We start from the raw sequence: 14,029 nt of genomic DNA, 5'->3' as shown, positions 1-14,029 counted from the left end.
GTACAGGGGTCCTAGGGGTGCTCCAGCAGATTCAAAGTATTTAACACAAACTCTACAGGCTTTTAACAGTTCATCCCCACATCTTCCCCATTCCTTTGACCTTGATATATATGGATTCAGTTGCTATAAAGCATTGATGTTACTGGATTCAAAAACTCACCTCCTCTTGATCCAGCATCTGCTGCTTTAGATTCTCAGTCAGCTGACTCTGCTGGTTGATTTCTTCATCCTAAGCAAATTAAACATAGGACGGAAATTCAACAGAAAGTTATACCATCATCCCAAATTCCTAACTGAGGTGGGCTTCTTGAAATGTTTGTGTATAGTCTGCAAACACAGGAAATATTTCAGTACAAGAGAATATAACTCCGAACGTGACCAAACCATTTATTTTCAATTGTTATGATTCCAACCTGATGATAAAACTGGACAAGTCAGGTTTCCATGGCTTGACAGACCATAAGTTTTATTTTTGTTACTTGTTGTCACTGATGGTCAGCAACTGAACAAATTCATAAGAGGCTGCCTGTGTACTATCGACAGAAGGACATAAAAGTCTGAGACACACAAAAAGGGAAAAGAAATTCAAACTATTTTACACAACACAAGAATTATTACAAATATCAGAAATAGAGATTCAATCCTTTTCCACTCAATAACAACCTTAAAGATACTCAAACTTCAGTGAACGTTCCCATTACCACTTTAGAGTTCCTTGCTCTGCTGATACAACTGTAAAAGGTTTCTACAGGTTTCCTCTTGTTGACATCTCAACACTTTCTGTGCAGCAAATGCATGATTTTCCATATCCTCAGCTTCCAGACATTTTCGCTTTCTAGATTTTTCTTCGAAGCCATTCAGGAGTTTTTCCTGAGCTCTGTCTTTTTGGGAAATACTGTCCCAGACTACATTGGATGCAAGGACATTGAGTAAATTTAAAGGAGAGACAGGCAGATTTTTTAATTAGCAATGGATTGAAGGGATATGGAGAGTGGGCAGCAAAGTAGAGTTGAGACCAAGATGAGATTAACCAAGATCATATCAATTGGCAAAGTAGACTCAATGGAGCTGAATTATCTCCATCTGTTCAAGTACTGGTGTTCTTATGTTCTAGGTGATGGTGGTCGTGGGTTTGGAAGTTGAGAACTGATGCGTTGTCGCAATGCATTTTGTAGATAGTAGATATTGCTGCCACTCGGCATTGGTGGTGAAGGGAGTAATTGCTTATGGGTGTGATGCCAATTAATCAAGTTGCTTTGCTTTGGATGGTGTCGAGCCTCGAATGTTTGAACATAGAACATTACAGCACAGGACAGGCCCTTCAGCCCTTGATGTTGTGCACTCATCCAAGCAAATAGGGAGTATTCCATCAGATCTATAGACACTAGAGACTGGAACTGAGCTACTCATCACCAAATCCCTAGTCTCTGACCTCACCTTGTAGCCACAGTACTTGCACGGCAGGTCCAGTACAGTTTCTGATTAATGGTAATCTTCAGGATATTGATCATTGGGGATTCAGTTATTGTAATGCCATTGAACATGGTTAGAATCTCTGGTATTGGAGATGCTCATTGTCTAGCACTTGTGTAGTGAGAATGGTTACTTATCAGCTCAAGTTTGGATGTTATCTTGGTCTTTCTGCAAATGGACATGGGCTGCTTCAGTGGCTGAGGAGGTGCAAATGATGCTGAATGTTGTGCAAATAAAAGCGAACATCCTCATTTCTGCCCTAATAATGGAAGATCCTTGATGAAACAGATGAAGATGATTGGGTCTAGATCACAATCCTGAGGGACTCCTGCAGAGATGCCCTGGGGTTGAGATGATGACCTCCAACATCTCAAGCTTCTTCCTTTATGCTAATTATGATTTCCTCAGATTCCCAGTTTTGCTAGGGCTCCGTCATGCCACGCTTGACCTTGATGTGGCCTGGATGTCAACAGTAGTCACTCTCCTCTGGAGTTCATTTCTACCCTGACATATCCTCCTGCACTCTCCACTGAATCATGGTTGATCTCTTGGCTTTTGGTAATATGGACTGGGGTGTATGCCGATCCATGAATGTGTTGGAGTCTTTTCTGTTTAACAGTGATAGTGCCACACAACACAATGGATGGTATTCTCAATTTGAAGACAAGAACTGCATCTCCACAAGGACTGCAGCTGTCACTGTTACCAATACGTTCATGGACAGATGAATTGGCAAGAGGTAGACTGATAAGGACAAGGTCAAGTAAATTATTTTCCTCTGGTATTCTTTAAGACTTGCTCAGCTTGGTCAGTCATGGTGCTGCGGAGCTACTCTTGAAGACCCTCATCCATTTCAACATGGAGGAGTACTAATTCATTAGCCAGTTGGGGGGGGGGGGAGCATGGTGAGGGAGATCAGCGAATATTAATCGGCACATTTGTTTTGCCCATGTTTGACCTGATGTTATGCAACTTCATGGGGTCCAGGAGTCAATGTTGGGGGCTACTAGGCAATTCCCTCCTGACTGTATACCACTATACCTCCACTTCTCCTGGGCCTGCCTTACTGAGGGGACAGGACATACCCAGGACTGGTGATGGTGTTGTCTTAGACTCTGTGGGAATGGCTGTGTCAAGCTGATGCCTGACTCATCTGAGAGACAGCATCAATAAAGTCAAAAGGGATTTCAGTCCAATGTGCAAAATGTTCATACTCTAAAACCCAATGGAATAATTTGTAACAGTGGAAAATGCTTGTAGCGTTTTGAATTTACAAAGTTTCCACCACTATCTGTAGAACATGTTATTTGCAAAGAAGACAGATTTGCAAACAAATGCAGCATTCTAATCCTTATAGCGTTTAGCTTTGAGATGCCAGCTGTGCTTATGAAGGTCCTAGCTATAATACCAGACTAAAACTCCACTGGAAAAATAAAGATTCCCAAGAGCTCATCCATCCTACCAAGGTTAGCAAAAGGCTACTTTACTGGAGAACAGCGCATGGACAATGCAGTGGCTGTTCACCTTTTATCAACAAAATCAGCAGCATTCTAAACTTTACACCTTTAAAACAAAACCAGACGTTAATAGCCTAGATTTCACTGGATAGGCATTTCATGGAGTACACATGGTTTGGGATTTTCTTTTCTTATCATTAAGCTTTTTCCACAACAAACTTTGAGCAGTGGAAATTTATAAGACGCTCAATGGAATATCTAGAATTTCAGTGAAAACATGATTTTTACATCAACCTGCTCTGACATGTTATGATACACCTCGGTTAAAAGGACACTACCAATCTGACACAGGAACCTGGGACTTTACTGAATGGTGGAGCCAAAGTGCATCTCCTTAAGTAATAAAAATTAAGGACAGAGAGAGAAACACAAATAACAAAGAAGAAAATAGGGGCGAATCCAATCAGCCACAGAGAGATTACAAGAAGGAAAGAAAGATTGCAAGATTAAGAATGTTCAAAGAGGAATAGTAAGAAAGAAAAGGAACTTTAACAACATTGAGGAGGTTTCATACCTGTGGATGTCAGATGCCATAGTTTCAATTGCTCCTTTCCTGGTCTTCCAAGATTTATTACATTTTAGGTCTATATTTCAGCTAATTACTAGGGACCTTTTAGCAACAGCAACTTTAATTTATATTTACAATACAAACCTAGCAACTAATGCAACTCATGGAGAGTTTGATGGCAAGTTGCTGTTTTTGCAATGATAATGATGTTAGCAATCTGTGGCAATAAACAACCCATGATTTATCTCTTCCTTGTCACAAATTATTGGTTTTGTTGTGCACTAATAACAGTCTGCATCCTGAACCTGCTGTTGCTTATGAGCAAATTCTGGTATTTTGTAACAACAGAAGAATAAGAGGGCAAAACACACTGAGGCACAAGTGGAGTAATGTGCGGACAATCTGTCATTGATCACAAACCTTATCATCGAGCTGTTTATACAAATTACTGATCTCTTCCTCTAACTTCACTCTCTCTCCTGCTGTGATTTTGGGTACTGGAACTACATTGTCAATGGTTGTCTGGTTGTCACACGGCTCCAAATTCTTCTGGTCTTTGGCATCAATTTGTTCATCTTCAGGCACAGATTCACCTGCAAGGAGATTAAGCATGTTAGAACCAAGACCAGTAATCTCCATAGCAACACAACCTGCTCATTTGCATGCAAAGCGTGCACAAAAGGAGAGGAAAATATTCCATTTCATCAAGTGCAAGTAATGATTGAAAGATCAAAATGGACCTGTTAAACCAAAGAAACAACCCACATCATACTTAAAAAGCTCCTGTTAAATTTATTTTTAAAAAACTGAATTGAGTTGTATCCTTGCTGCACATTTAGGAAGTTGTCTCTTTTGAACATAATAAGATAATTACACACATTTATTTCAAGTAGCAATGAAAATGATTAATTGAATGTTGCTGCAAAGTGGATTTAAAAGGTCTCAGGAAGTAAAATCAGGTTTCCAATAAAAACAAGCAGCTGCTGTGAATATAGCTGACCAATATCTGCCATATGAAATTCTGTGCATGTCCAGGAGATGTGCTTATGGTGCAAAGAGACTGTTTCCATCTGTCACACAATAGGATATGTTGTGAACATTGCGCAAAATGGGTGTTATAGTTGAATAGCTAAGCAGTCATATTGAATACTATTAAATCCACTCTCCTCTTACACTCCAGCAAAATGAGAGTATTTTATACAATATTTGTGTCTTCCTTTCTTCCTTGAGCATATTGGTAGCTGAAGCTGTACCTTTGCAATTTGTTTAGACATTCAGCAGTCACAACCTAATACGATGACAGAAAATTCCAAATTTGCACGATTTCATCCCTACTGCAGGTCAGCAGCACATCAGCATTGCTCACAATAAGCCAGTGGATGCATTCAGCCAGAGAGTGGTGGGCCTGTGGAATTCATTGCCGCAGAGTGCAGTGGAGGCGGGGACGCTAAATGTCTTCAAGGCAGAGATTGATAGATTCTTGTTGTCTCGAGGAATTAAGGGCTACGGGGAGAATGTGGGTAAGTGAAGTTGAAATGCCCATCAGCCATGATTGAATGGCGGAGTGGACTCGATGGGCCGAATGGCCTTACTCCCATTCCTATGTCTTATGGTCTTATGGTCTATTATTTTACAATGACAAAAACTGCACATCCTGTGAGACACAACGTACTAAACAACAGGAGCGGACTTCGCATCTATTAGGGGAGGTTTAGCAAGATGTCTAATGGGAAAGTTATATGCTGTCAATGAATCTAACTTGGTCTGTCCCTTTAAAAGTCTAGAGGTGTCATTTGCAGGAAGTACTTCAAGTTGGCACATCACCAGGCGAATTCAAAAAAGTTGGCTTCATATTAGCATTCTAGAAGGAATGGTACATTGTGAGCTACAGGTGCAAATTCTTCAGTCAGTGGTGACACCACAACTGGAAGTGCAGCCATCCCTTTTCCTGTGGATGAAGCAGGGACTTCCTGGTCCAGAATGAGAAGTGAGGCATCGCCAGAGATGGCAAACTAACAAGGTTGCCTGGCAAGGCCCCGGCAACATCCGATAGGAGCGATACAAAAGGGTGCCGAGGGACAATGTTTTCACACAGAGGGAGGTGAGTGTCTGCCTGAGATAGTGGTGGAACAGAGTACAATTTTGTCATTCAAGAAAAATTTAGACAGGTAAGTGGATGAGATAGGTATGGAGGGATGTGGACCAAACACAGACAAATGGGTCTAGTTTAAATTATAAAAAATGGGCAGCATGGGTAAGTTAGGCCGAAGGGCCTACTTCCATTTTGCAAACCTCTCTGACTCTATAATATCATCAAACTTTAAGATTAGCACACTGGTAAGTTTCCTGGTGAGTAATATTACAGATCTTAGGGTTTTCCTATAGTTATTTCTAATGCTGAAGATTTTTAATGACTGCTGCGCACTTGTGGTGGAAGTGAGGATTGTTGGGATGGTGTGAGATTAAGTGTTATCAAAGGTGTGGGGTATGCTGAGCATTCTTATGGAGGGTGAGGGCAGGAGTGAGCAGGGTTAGTGTCAGAGGAGTGGTGAAGAGGTTCAGGAGTGGGAGGTGGGGGCCTGAAAATTGTTGGGAGGTATGGAGAGGGGACTGTACATTGTTCAGGTTGGAAGAGAGAGAGAGAGCAGTGTTGGAAGGGAAGGTGAGGGAGAGTGTGCAGTGTCAGTGCTGTGTTTGTGTGTTGGAGGGTAACAAGTGTTGGAAAATCAGGATGGTGGGGGGGGAGGTGGAGCTGTTTAACATTTGTCAGAGATGTTAAGGGAAGTAAGCATTGTCAGAAATGCAGAGGCGCTGAGCTGTGCACTTACATCCACAAATACAAACTCAAAGATCTATTGATTGTACTTGATGTTGAGTTTCTTTTTCAGAAATGAGTAATGAATAAAAATAATTTGAGATGATGCAGAACCTTAAAGTAACAAAACATTCCAATGCATCAGAGGATATAAAGCAACTGAACAACATAAGGGGGGGTTAGGCTAGAAGGCCAAATGCGTGGTCAAAGTAATAGCTTTCAAGGAGCATCTTAAAGGGGGAATGAAAGGGAGGGAGGCAGAGAGATTCGAGGATTTTAAGTGACACAGCCAGGAAAGGGCATGGCCCTGGACAAAAATTTTAAGAATTGGGATCCAATGCAAAAAAAGGAGAATGGGTGGCAACAGTGCCCTCAGAATGCAAAAGGGGAGGGGAAGATGTGTTTAGCGGTGACATGCTGTGGTGGCAATGATGGAAAATGAGCCACTGAATACGGATGTTTGTGGGATGGATGATGAGGACAATGGGAATCCTATCACAGCCTTGGCAGGGAGCAGAATGGTGGAATACATAGCATAGAGTTAGACGAGATGTACAGCATGGAAACAGACTTTGATCCAACTCATCCACGCCGACCAGATATCATAACCTAATCTAGCTCCGTTTGCCAGCACTTGGCCCATAATCCCATTAAAAACCTTCCTATTCATATACCTATCCAGATGCCTTTTAAATGTTGTTACTGTGATAGCCTCCACCACTTCCTCTAGCAGCTCATTCCAAACATGCACCATGCTTTGGGTGAAAAAGTTGCCCCTTAGGTCCCTTTTATGTCCCTGCCAGTAGCAGTGGTGGACTCTCCCTCTTTATGGGCTTTTAAACAGGCATTGGATAGGCATATGGAGGATAGTGGACTAGTGTGGGTTAGGTGGGCTTGGATCGGCGCAACATCGAGGGCCAAAGGGCCTGTACTGCGCTGTATTGTTCTATGTTCTATGTCCTATGTAAATCTTTCCCCTCTCAACCTAAACTTATGCCCTCTCGTTCTGGACTCTCCCAGTTCAGGGAAAAGCCCTTGTCTATTTACGCTATCCGTGCCCCTCATGATTTCATAAACTTTTATAAGTCACCCGTCAGCCTCCGATGTTCCAGGGAAAACAGCCACAGCCCACTCAGCTTCTCCTGAAAGCTCAAACCCTCCAACCCTGGCAATATTCTGAACCCCTTCAAGTTTCATAGTAGACACAGTCAAAGGTTCTGGCTTCATATATTTGCATGTTTCTGGTTTTATGTTATTTTTAACTCTCGGAGCACAGTGCACCACATCCATTTTTGGTGTCTTTGTTCCATTTCTTGCCCTGTCACCAGTCTCTTTGACCCTGGAATGCTATCCATCCCTCCTGTCTCCTATTCTATCACAGGGTTTCCTTTTCTCCTTGTCCTTCGTATCCTTTTCTCAAAACCAATTCCATTTCTTTCTTTTCTCAGTTCTGTTTCCCTCTCCACAGGTGTTGCCAGACCTGCTAAGTACTTGGGAGTCATAGTCATAGAGATGCATTGCACGGAAACAGACCCTTCGGCCCAGCTCATCCATGCCAACCAGATATCCTAATTTAATCTAATCCTATTTGACAGCACTTGGCCCACAGCATTCTAAACTGTTCCTACTTGTATACCCATCTAGATATCATTCTAGTGCTGTAATTGTACCAGCCTTCACTACTTCCTTTGGCAGCTCATTCCATACATTCAACACCCTTTGCGTGAAAAGGTTGCCCCTTAAGTCCCTTTTCCCCCCTCAACCTAAATGTATGTCCTCTAGTTTTGGACTCACCCACCCCAAGAAAAAGCCCCTATCTATTTATCCAATCCTTGCACCTCATGATTTTATAAACTTCTATGTCACCCCTCAGCCTCTGATGTCCAGGGAAAACAGCCCCAGCCTATTCAGCCTCTCCCAATAGCTCAAATCCTGCAACCCCTGCAACATCCTTGTAAATCTTTTCTAAGCCATTTCAACTTTCACAACATCCTTCTGATCGGAAGGAGACCAGAACTGCACACAATATTCCAAAAGTGGCCTAACCAATGTCCTGTACAGCTGCAACATAACCTCCCAACTCCTACACTCAATGCTCTGACCAATAAAAGAAAGTATACCAAATGCCTTCTTCACTATCCTGTCTACCTGCCACTCTACATTCAAGGAACTATGAATCTGCACTCCAAGGTCTCTTTGTTCAGCAACATTTCCTAGGATCTTACCATTAAGTGTATAACTCCTGCTCTGATTTGCTTTCCCAAAATGCAGCACCTCGCATTTATCTAAATTTAAACTACCAGCAGTTTCTGTTTTTATTTCAGATTTCCAGCACACACAGTAGTTTGCTTTTTTGATTAGTGCTTACAATATTCTAACAAACTCAATATGTACTTCTTCAGACAAGTATAAACTCTGATGTTTTAGTAAATAAGAATTTATGACATGGTATAGGTACAGAAAAATACTGTATCACTCCACATGAATATATTTCCCAATCAGTTGAAAATCAGCTGCAAAATTGAGCTTGTTTAGCAACCTCTTTCTCTCCCTCTGACTCCATAAACTAACAAGGAACATAGTCATAGTCATAGAGATGTATAGTATGGAAACAGACCCTTTGGTCCAACCTGTCCATGCCAACCAGGTATCCCAACCCAACCTAGCCCCACCTGCCATCACTCGGCCCATATCCCTCCAAGCCCTTCCTATTCATATACCCATGCAAATGCCAGTCACTCACAAAAGATAAGGAGCTTAGTTGATATCTTTTAATATCTGGGAGGTCCACTACCTCCAGCTCTTGCAGCAATTGCAATTTGACAAGCTTAATAAGGGGGTACTTGTGGTGCCAGATAAGGCAGCTAAACCAGCCATTTAGTCTCCGAAAGGTTTAGCTGGGAAAAGTCAAAGTAAGCATTTGCATAGGGTATAGCGAACGAGGAAGGACATTCATTTTAATAAGGGCTACTCGACCAACCAGGATGTTGGAAGGGCCAAAAGAGAAAATGCTGGAAAATCTCAGCAGGTCTGGCAGCATCTGTAAGGAGAGAAAAGAGCTGACGTTTCGAGTCTAACTGACCCTTTGTCAAAGCTGTTGGAAGGGCCTCCCATCTTTAAAGATCTTGTTTAATCTTGTTAAGCAAGTGGACAAAATTAGTCTTAAATAACTGGTCAAAGAGAGGAATAACAAAAATATCTGAAGAAAATCCCCCTGTGACCACTTAAAGGGAGAACATAACTTCTCTCAATGTCAGATAATTCCCAAGACCCCCCACAGGCATGGCCTCTGATTTTGAAAAATTAAATCTTATAGCCCAAAAAGGAGCTGAATAAATTAATACATTGTATCAAATGGGGTACAGAAACTACTGGGTTCAACAAAAAGATAACAACATCATCAGCATATAATGTGATCTTCTGTGTCTTTGATCCCACTCTGGGGCAGCTATGTTAGGATCCCTATGGATAGCCTCTGCCAGCGGTTCAATTACGAGCGTAAAAAGTAGAGTTGAGGGGGGACAACCTTGCTCACTGCCCCTACAGATACTAAAATTACAGATCTTATATCATTGATGAGAACTGCAGCCAGAGGGTCACTATAAAGGACCTCCGACCCACCTAATAAAGACTTCACCTAGACCAAACCATTCTAGGGTATAAAAAAGATATGGATATTCAATCCAATCAAATGCCTTCTCTGCATCTAAAGAGATCACTAATCCCGGAACCGATCGCTGCTGACACGCTTGGACCATATTAAGTAACCTCCTAACACTGTTGCAGGATCTGCGGCCCTCTATAAAACCCGTCTGGTTCTCTTTGGCAATGAAGGCAACAGTGTTTCCAGCCTTAAGGCAAGAATCTTGAACAAAATTTTAAAATCAGAATTTAAAAGAAAGATGGGCCTATAAGAAGCACAATCGATTCCAATGCTACAGGGACAAGCAGATAGTTATGGAAGCTTCCAGGATGCACAGCGAATAAAGAGAAGGTTTACAAGGATGTTGCGTGATATGGAAGGTGCTAGCTATGAAGAAAGGTTGAGTAGGATAAGGTTTATTTTCATTAGAAAAAAGGAGATTGATGGGGGACCTGACTGAGGTTTACAAAATCGGGGTGTAGACAGGGTGGATAGAGACAAGCTTTTTCCCAGGGTGAAGGATTCAATAATGAGAGGTCAAGCTTTCAAGGTGAGTGGTGGAAAGTTTAACGGGGATACATGTGGCAAGTACTTCACACAGAGGGTGGTGGGCATCTGGAATGTGTTGCCAGCAGAGGTGGTAGAGGCAGGCATGGTAGATTCATTTAAGATACTTCTGGACAGATGCATGAGCAGGTGGGGAACAAAGGGATACATTGCTTAGGAACTGACCGACAGGTTTAGACAGTACATTTGGATCGGCTTGGAGGGCCGAAGGGCCTGTTCCTGGGCTGTAAATTTTCTTTGTTCTTTGCTTTTTGTTCTAAGTATAATTTATGGGAGAAATCAAAGTTAAACATCACACAACTGCTCCGAAAGCTAGAGCTTCCAAACAAACCTGTTGGACTATAAACTGGTGTTGTGTTAACTTTAATTTTGTACACACCAGTCCAACATCGGCATCTCCTAATCAGGAGAAATCAAGTAATACTAATAAATACATCAATTTTCACATTATGTAAAATTACATTGGGAACACTGGATAAATCAATATAGTGCATTCGCTTTATCGCTTGTTCATGTAACGAAGGAATTTTCAGACTGTATGGAAGAATATAGTGCACAATATGTGTAATAAATGGTTCTAAAGGCTACAGTAAAAGGCCTCATGGCCAGCAATTCCCAAGGTCTCATGTTAAAATGTCACATTTCAGATCAGAAAATCCATTTTCAGAAGTGATTTTTTTATAAGCTCAAATGAAGAGATGGCAGAATGTCCACAAAGATATCTGCTTTCTGTGTTAATTAATCTAGGGAGGATGAAAATGCTACGCCTCAATTCCACCACTCATATTAATAAAGTCAAATTAATAAAATCATGGCTCTTGCACTGAGAAAACAAGTCTGCTGTAAAGAGTTAATTCAGTTCTAATCTAAATTACCAGACATGTCATCTTAGAATTAATGTCATCCCAAAACTAGTTATTTGCTAAAAGTTAGGCTGGACCTTGATTCACCATTAGTTCACAAATCATATCCATTCATCCAACATGTATTTCTCTTCATCCCAAAGCCAAATCTCCTGCAGATAGCTAATTGCTACAATTTGTTCTTGGAAATGAACAATTAGGAGGGGGCTCATAGTTTTGGAATTATAGTTGCTACAGTAACAGTATGACAAGAGCTCATCAATGAAAATCCAAATTAAAATGTACTGTCACATTAACAGGCTTCTACTACCCTACAGCATAATACACTTCAACTATTCAAATCCTAAACAATGCGAGTAGAAAACAATATATAGATCATCAGATTAAATAATGATAAACTTAATTAACAACTCTGAACCTCTCTGTTGTGACATTCATTCAATTCAGTAGTTCGTTTACTAAAATTTATTACACGAGGGATACAAGGTTTTAAGAATTCAAGGCCAATTCTCATTCAGGTATTGAACTTACAGCTATAGTTTTGGATCTATGGGAACAATGAACTTTAACATAAGCAAGCTACTCTGGGAAACTGCATCAGTAATATGTGGATAAGTGTGGACATTTCAATTATTAAATGCACTTTTCTACACCTTTACAAAAGTATATCGAACGCACATCCACATATGTACTCAGACACCAAGAGAATAGTTTTATTCATTCACGGGATGGCAAGACCAGCATTAATTATCCATCTCTCATACTCTTGCGAAGGTCACATGAGAACATAATAAATAGGAGCAGGAAAAGTCCATCTATCCTTTCAAACCTAGTCCATCATACAATAAAATCAAGGCTGTTCTGACTGTGGCCTTAACTCCACTTTCTTACCTTCCCCTTCCTGCTCCCCCTCCCCTCCCCCTCCCTATGAGGCATCTTTTTGAATGGTAGCATGTGATGCAAGGACACCCAAGGTGTAGTTAGCCAGGGAGTTCCGAGTTTTTGACTCAATGACAGTGAAGGAACAGCAATAGAGTTCTAAGTTAGAATGATGATTCAGAGGGGAACTTGCAAATGGTAGCATTTACTTGCATCTGTTGCCCTTGTCCATTCAGGTGTTAGAGGTCAGGAATTTGGAACGTGTTGGTGAAAATGCCCTGGTAAGTTGCTGCAGTGCATCTTTTTCTGCAGCACAACAAAATATGTGTTTACATTTCCTCATAAGTGCTGAGGAAGGGTCGCTAGACTCAAAACATTAACTCTGATTTCTCTCCACAGATTCAGCCAGACCTGCTGAGCTTGCCAGCAATTTCTGTTTTTATTTCTGATGTACCGCATCTGTGGTTCTTTTAGTTTTTATCATTTAAATTTGGATTCGGGAAGGGAAGGGTTGGCGGGGGGGGGGGGGGAGGCCGGGGGTGGAAGTCTTTATCTATTATGTGGCATTGTCAAAAGGCAGCCGGTAAAAATAATAGATCCGATACAAGTACCATCAAAGACATCAAAATCAATTTCACTGGGACAGCTCAAATTTTCAATAAAGGTAAAACAAAATGAGTCACATTATTTTGAAGCAATTTTGTGCACAGTTGACTCATGGTGCTAAATTCACCCTGCACTATAGAACATAGTAACTAAGTACCATTATAAAAACAACTCTTATGGAGATAGTTTAGTTTAAACAAAGTGACATAAAGTATTAAGCCATGCATTACACAGGATATCATCTGAAGGAGCACTTAAGAAGTAATTCTGTGGAAATTTGTAACCAATAAACATGTAGATTTTGATAAAGCCCCTTGTGATAGTATACTTGGTCCCAGATTGCCTATCCATTACACTTCACTTAATTCCGAATAGCTTCAAATTAATTCCAACTTTGATGAGTTTACCATTTCTCCATCTGTTTAGTTCCATCTCCAGATGCTGAAGAGCATTCTTCAAAGACTTGTTTTTCTCTTTTTCCTTCTCGTATTTCTTCTTCCATTCCTCTGCCGTCAACTCCAGATTGACAGATGCAGTATTTTTGATGGTCTTGGCTCTATTAGGAGCAATGATTCACAAAGAGAATTTTACTACATTAAAATCAATGGGCTGAAGAAACTCTCCTCAAACCAAGGGACCAAAGAGAATTATGTATTGCACACTTCAACAACAACCAAAATACTATTTACTTTGGTACATGTGAAGTAACCTCACTAAACAAAGATGCTGGCTTCCCAAAAAATTGTCCAAAACTCTTCCAACTAAGAATGAACAACCTGCAACTTGAGAGTTCACCCACCCTCCTCAGAAAGTAACCAGTTACAGAATGGCTAAGGATATAGGATATATCAATCACAAGTTTGTTGTAAATGATGCCCCTAATTTTTCAGCACAGACTCACTCTTTTCCAATTAGATCACCTGAGTGAAAGGGTCACAGATCGATCTCTTGATCCCAAATATCATAAAGAAATGCATCTTCTTCTTTTTTGCCATTACAACATCTGCTTTGTTCAGCCTACCCAAGTTCTTCATAGTGCTGTATGTACTGTATCTCTCAACCATTCTAAGCATTCCTGGAGATTTGTCTCAGCATGTCCAGAAGGTAAAATTAACTAGAACAGGCTTTACTGATGCTAGTGAATTTCAAAAATCTAAT

General features: G+C 40.9%; 1 protein-coding gene across 1 annotated transcript in view; it reads right to left on the bottom strand.

Annotated features, from left to right (window-relative positions):
• LOC140482376 (kinesin heavy chain) overlaps window positions 1-14,029 on the bottom strand; it is a 210,553-nt gene that overhangs the window by 68,879 nt on the left and 127,645 nt on the right. The window contains exons 11-13 of the mRNA XM_072579763.1: window positions 13,279-13,427; window positions 3,919-4,091; window positions 161-229 (exon numbers count right to left, since the gene is read on the bottom strand). Of these exons, the coding sequence (XP_072435864.1) occupies window positions 161-229; window positions 3,919-4,091; window positions 13,279-13,427 (391 nt within the window). The remainder of the gene's footprint in view (window positions 1-160; window positions 230-3,918; window positions 4,092-13,278; window positions 13,428-14,029) is intronic.

Source organism: Chiloscyllium punctatum, chromosome 10 (genome assembly GCF_047496795.1).
Source record: "Chiloscyllium punctatum isolate Juve2018m chromosome 10, sChiPun1.3, whole genome shotgun sequence".
Classification (NCBI taxonomy): domain Eukaryota; kingdom Metazoa; phylum Chordata; class Chondrichthyes; order Orectolobiformes; family Hemiscylliidae; genus Chiloscyllium; species Chiloscyllium punctatum.
This window is presented reverse-complemented; position numbering and strand designations above follow the sequence as displayed.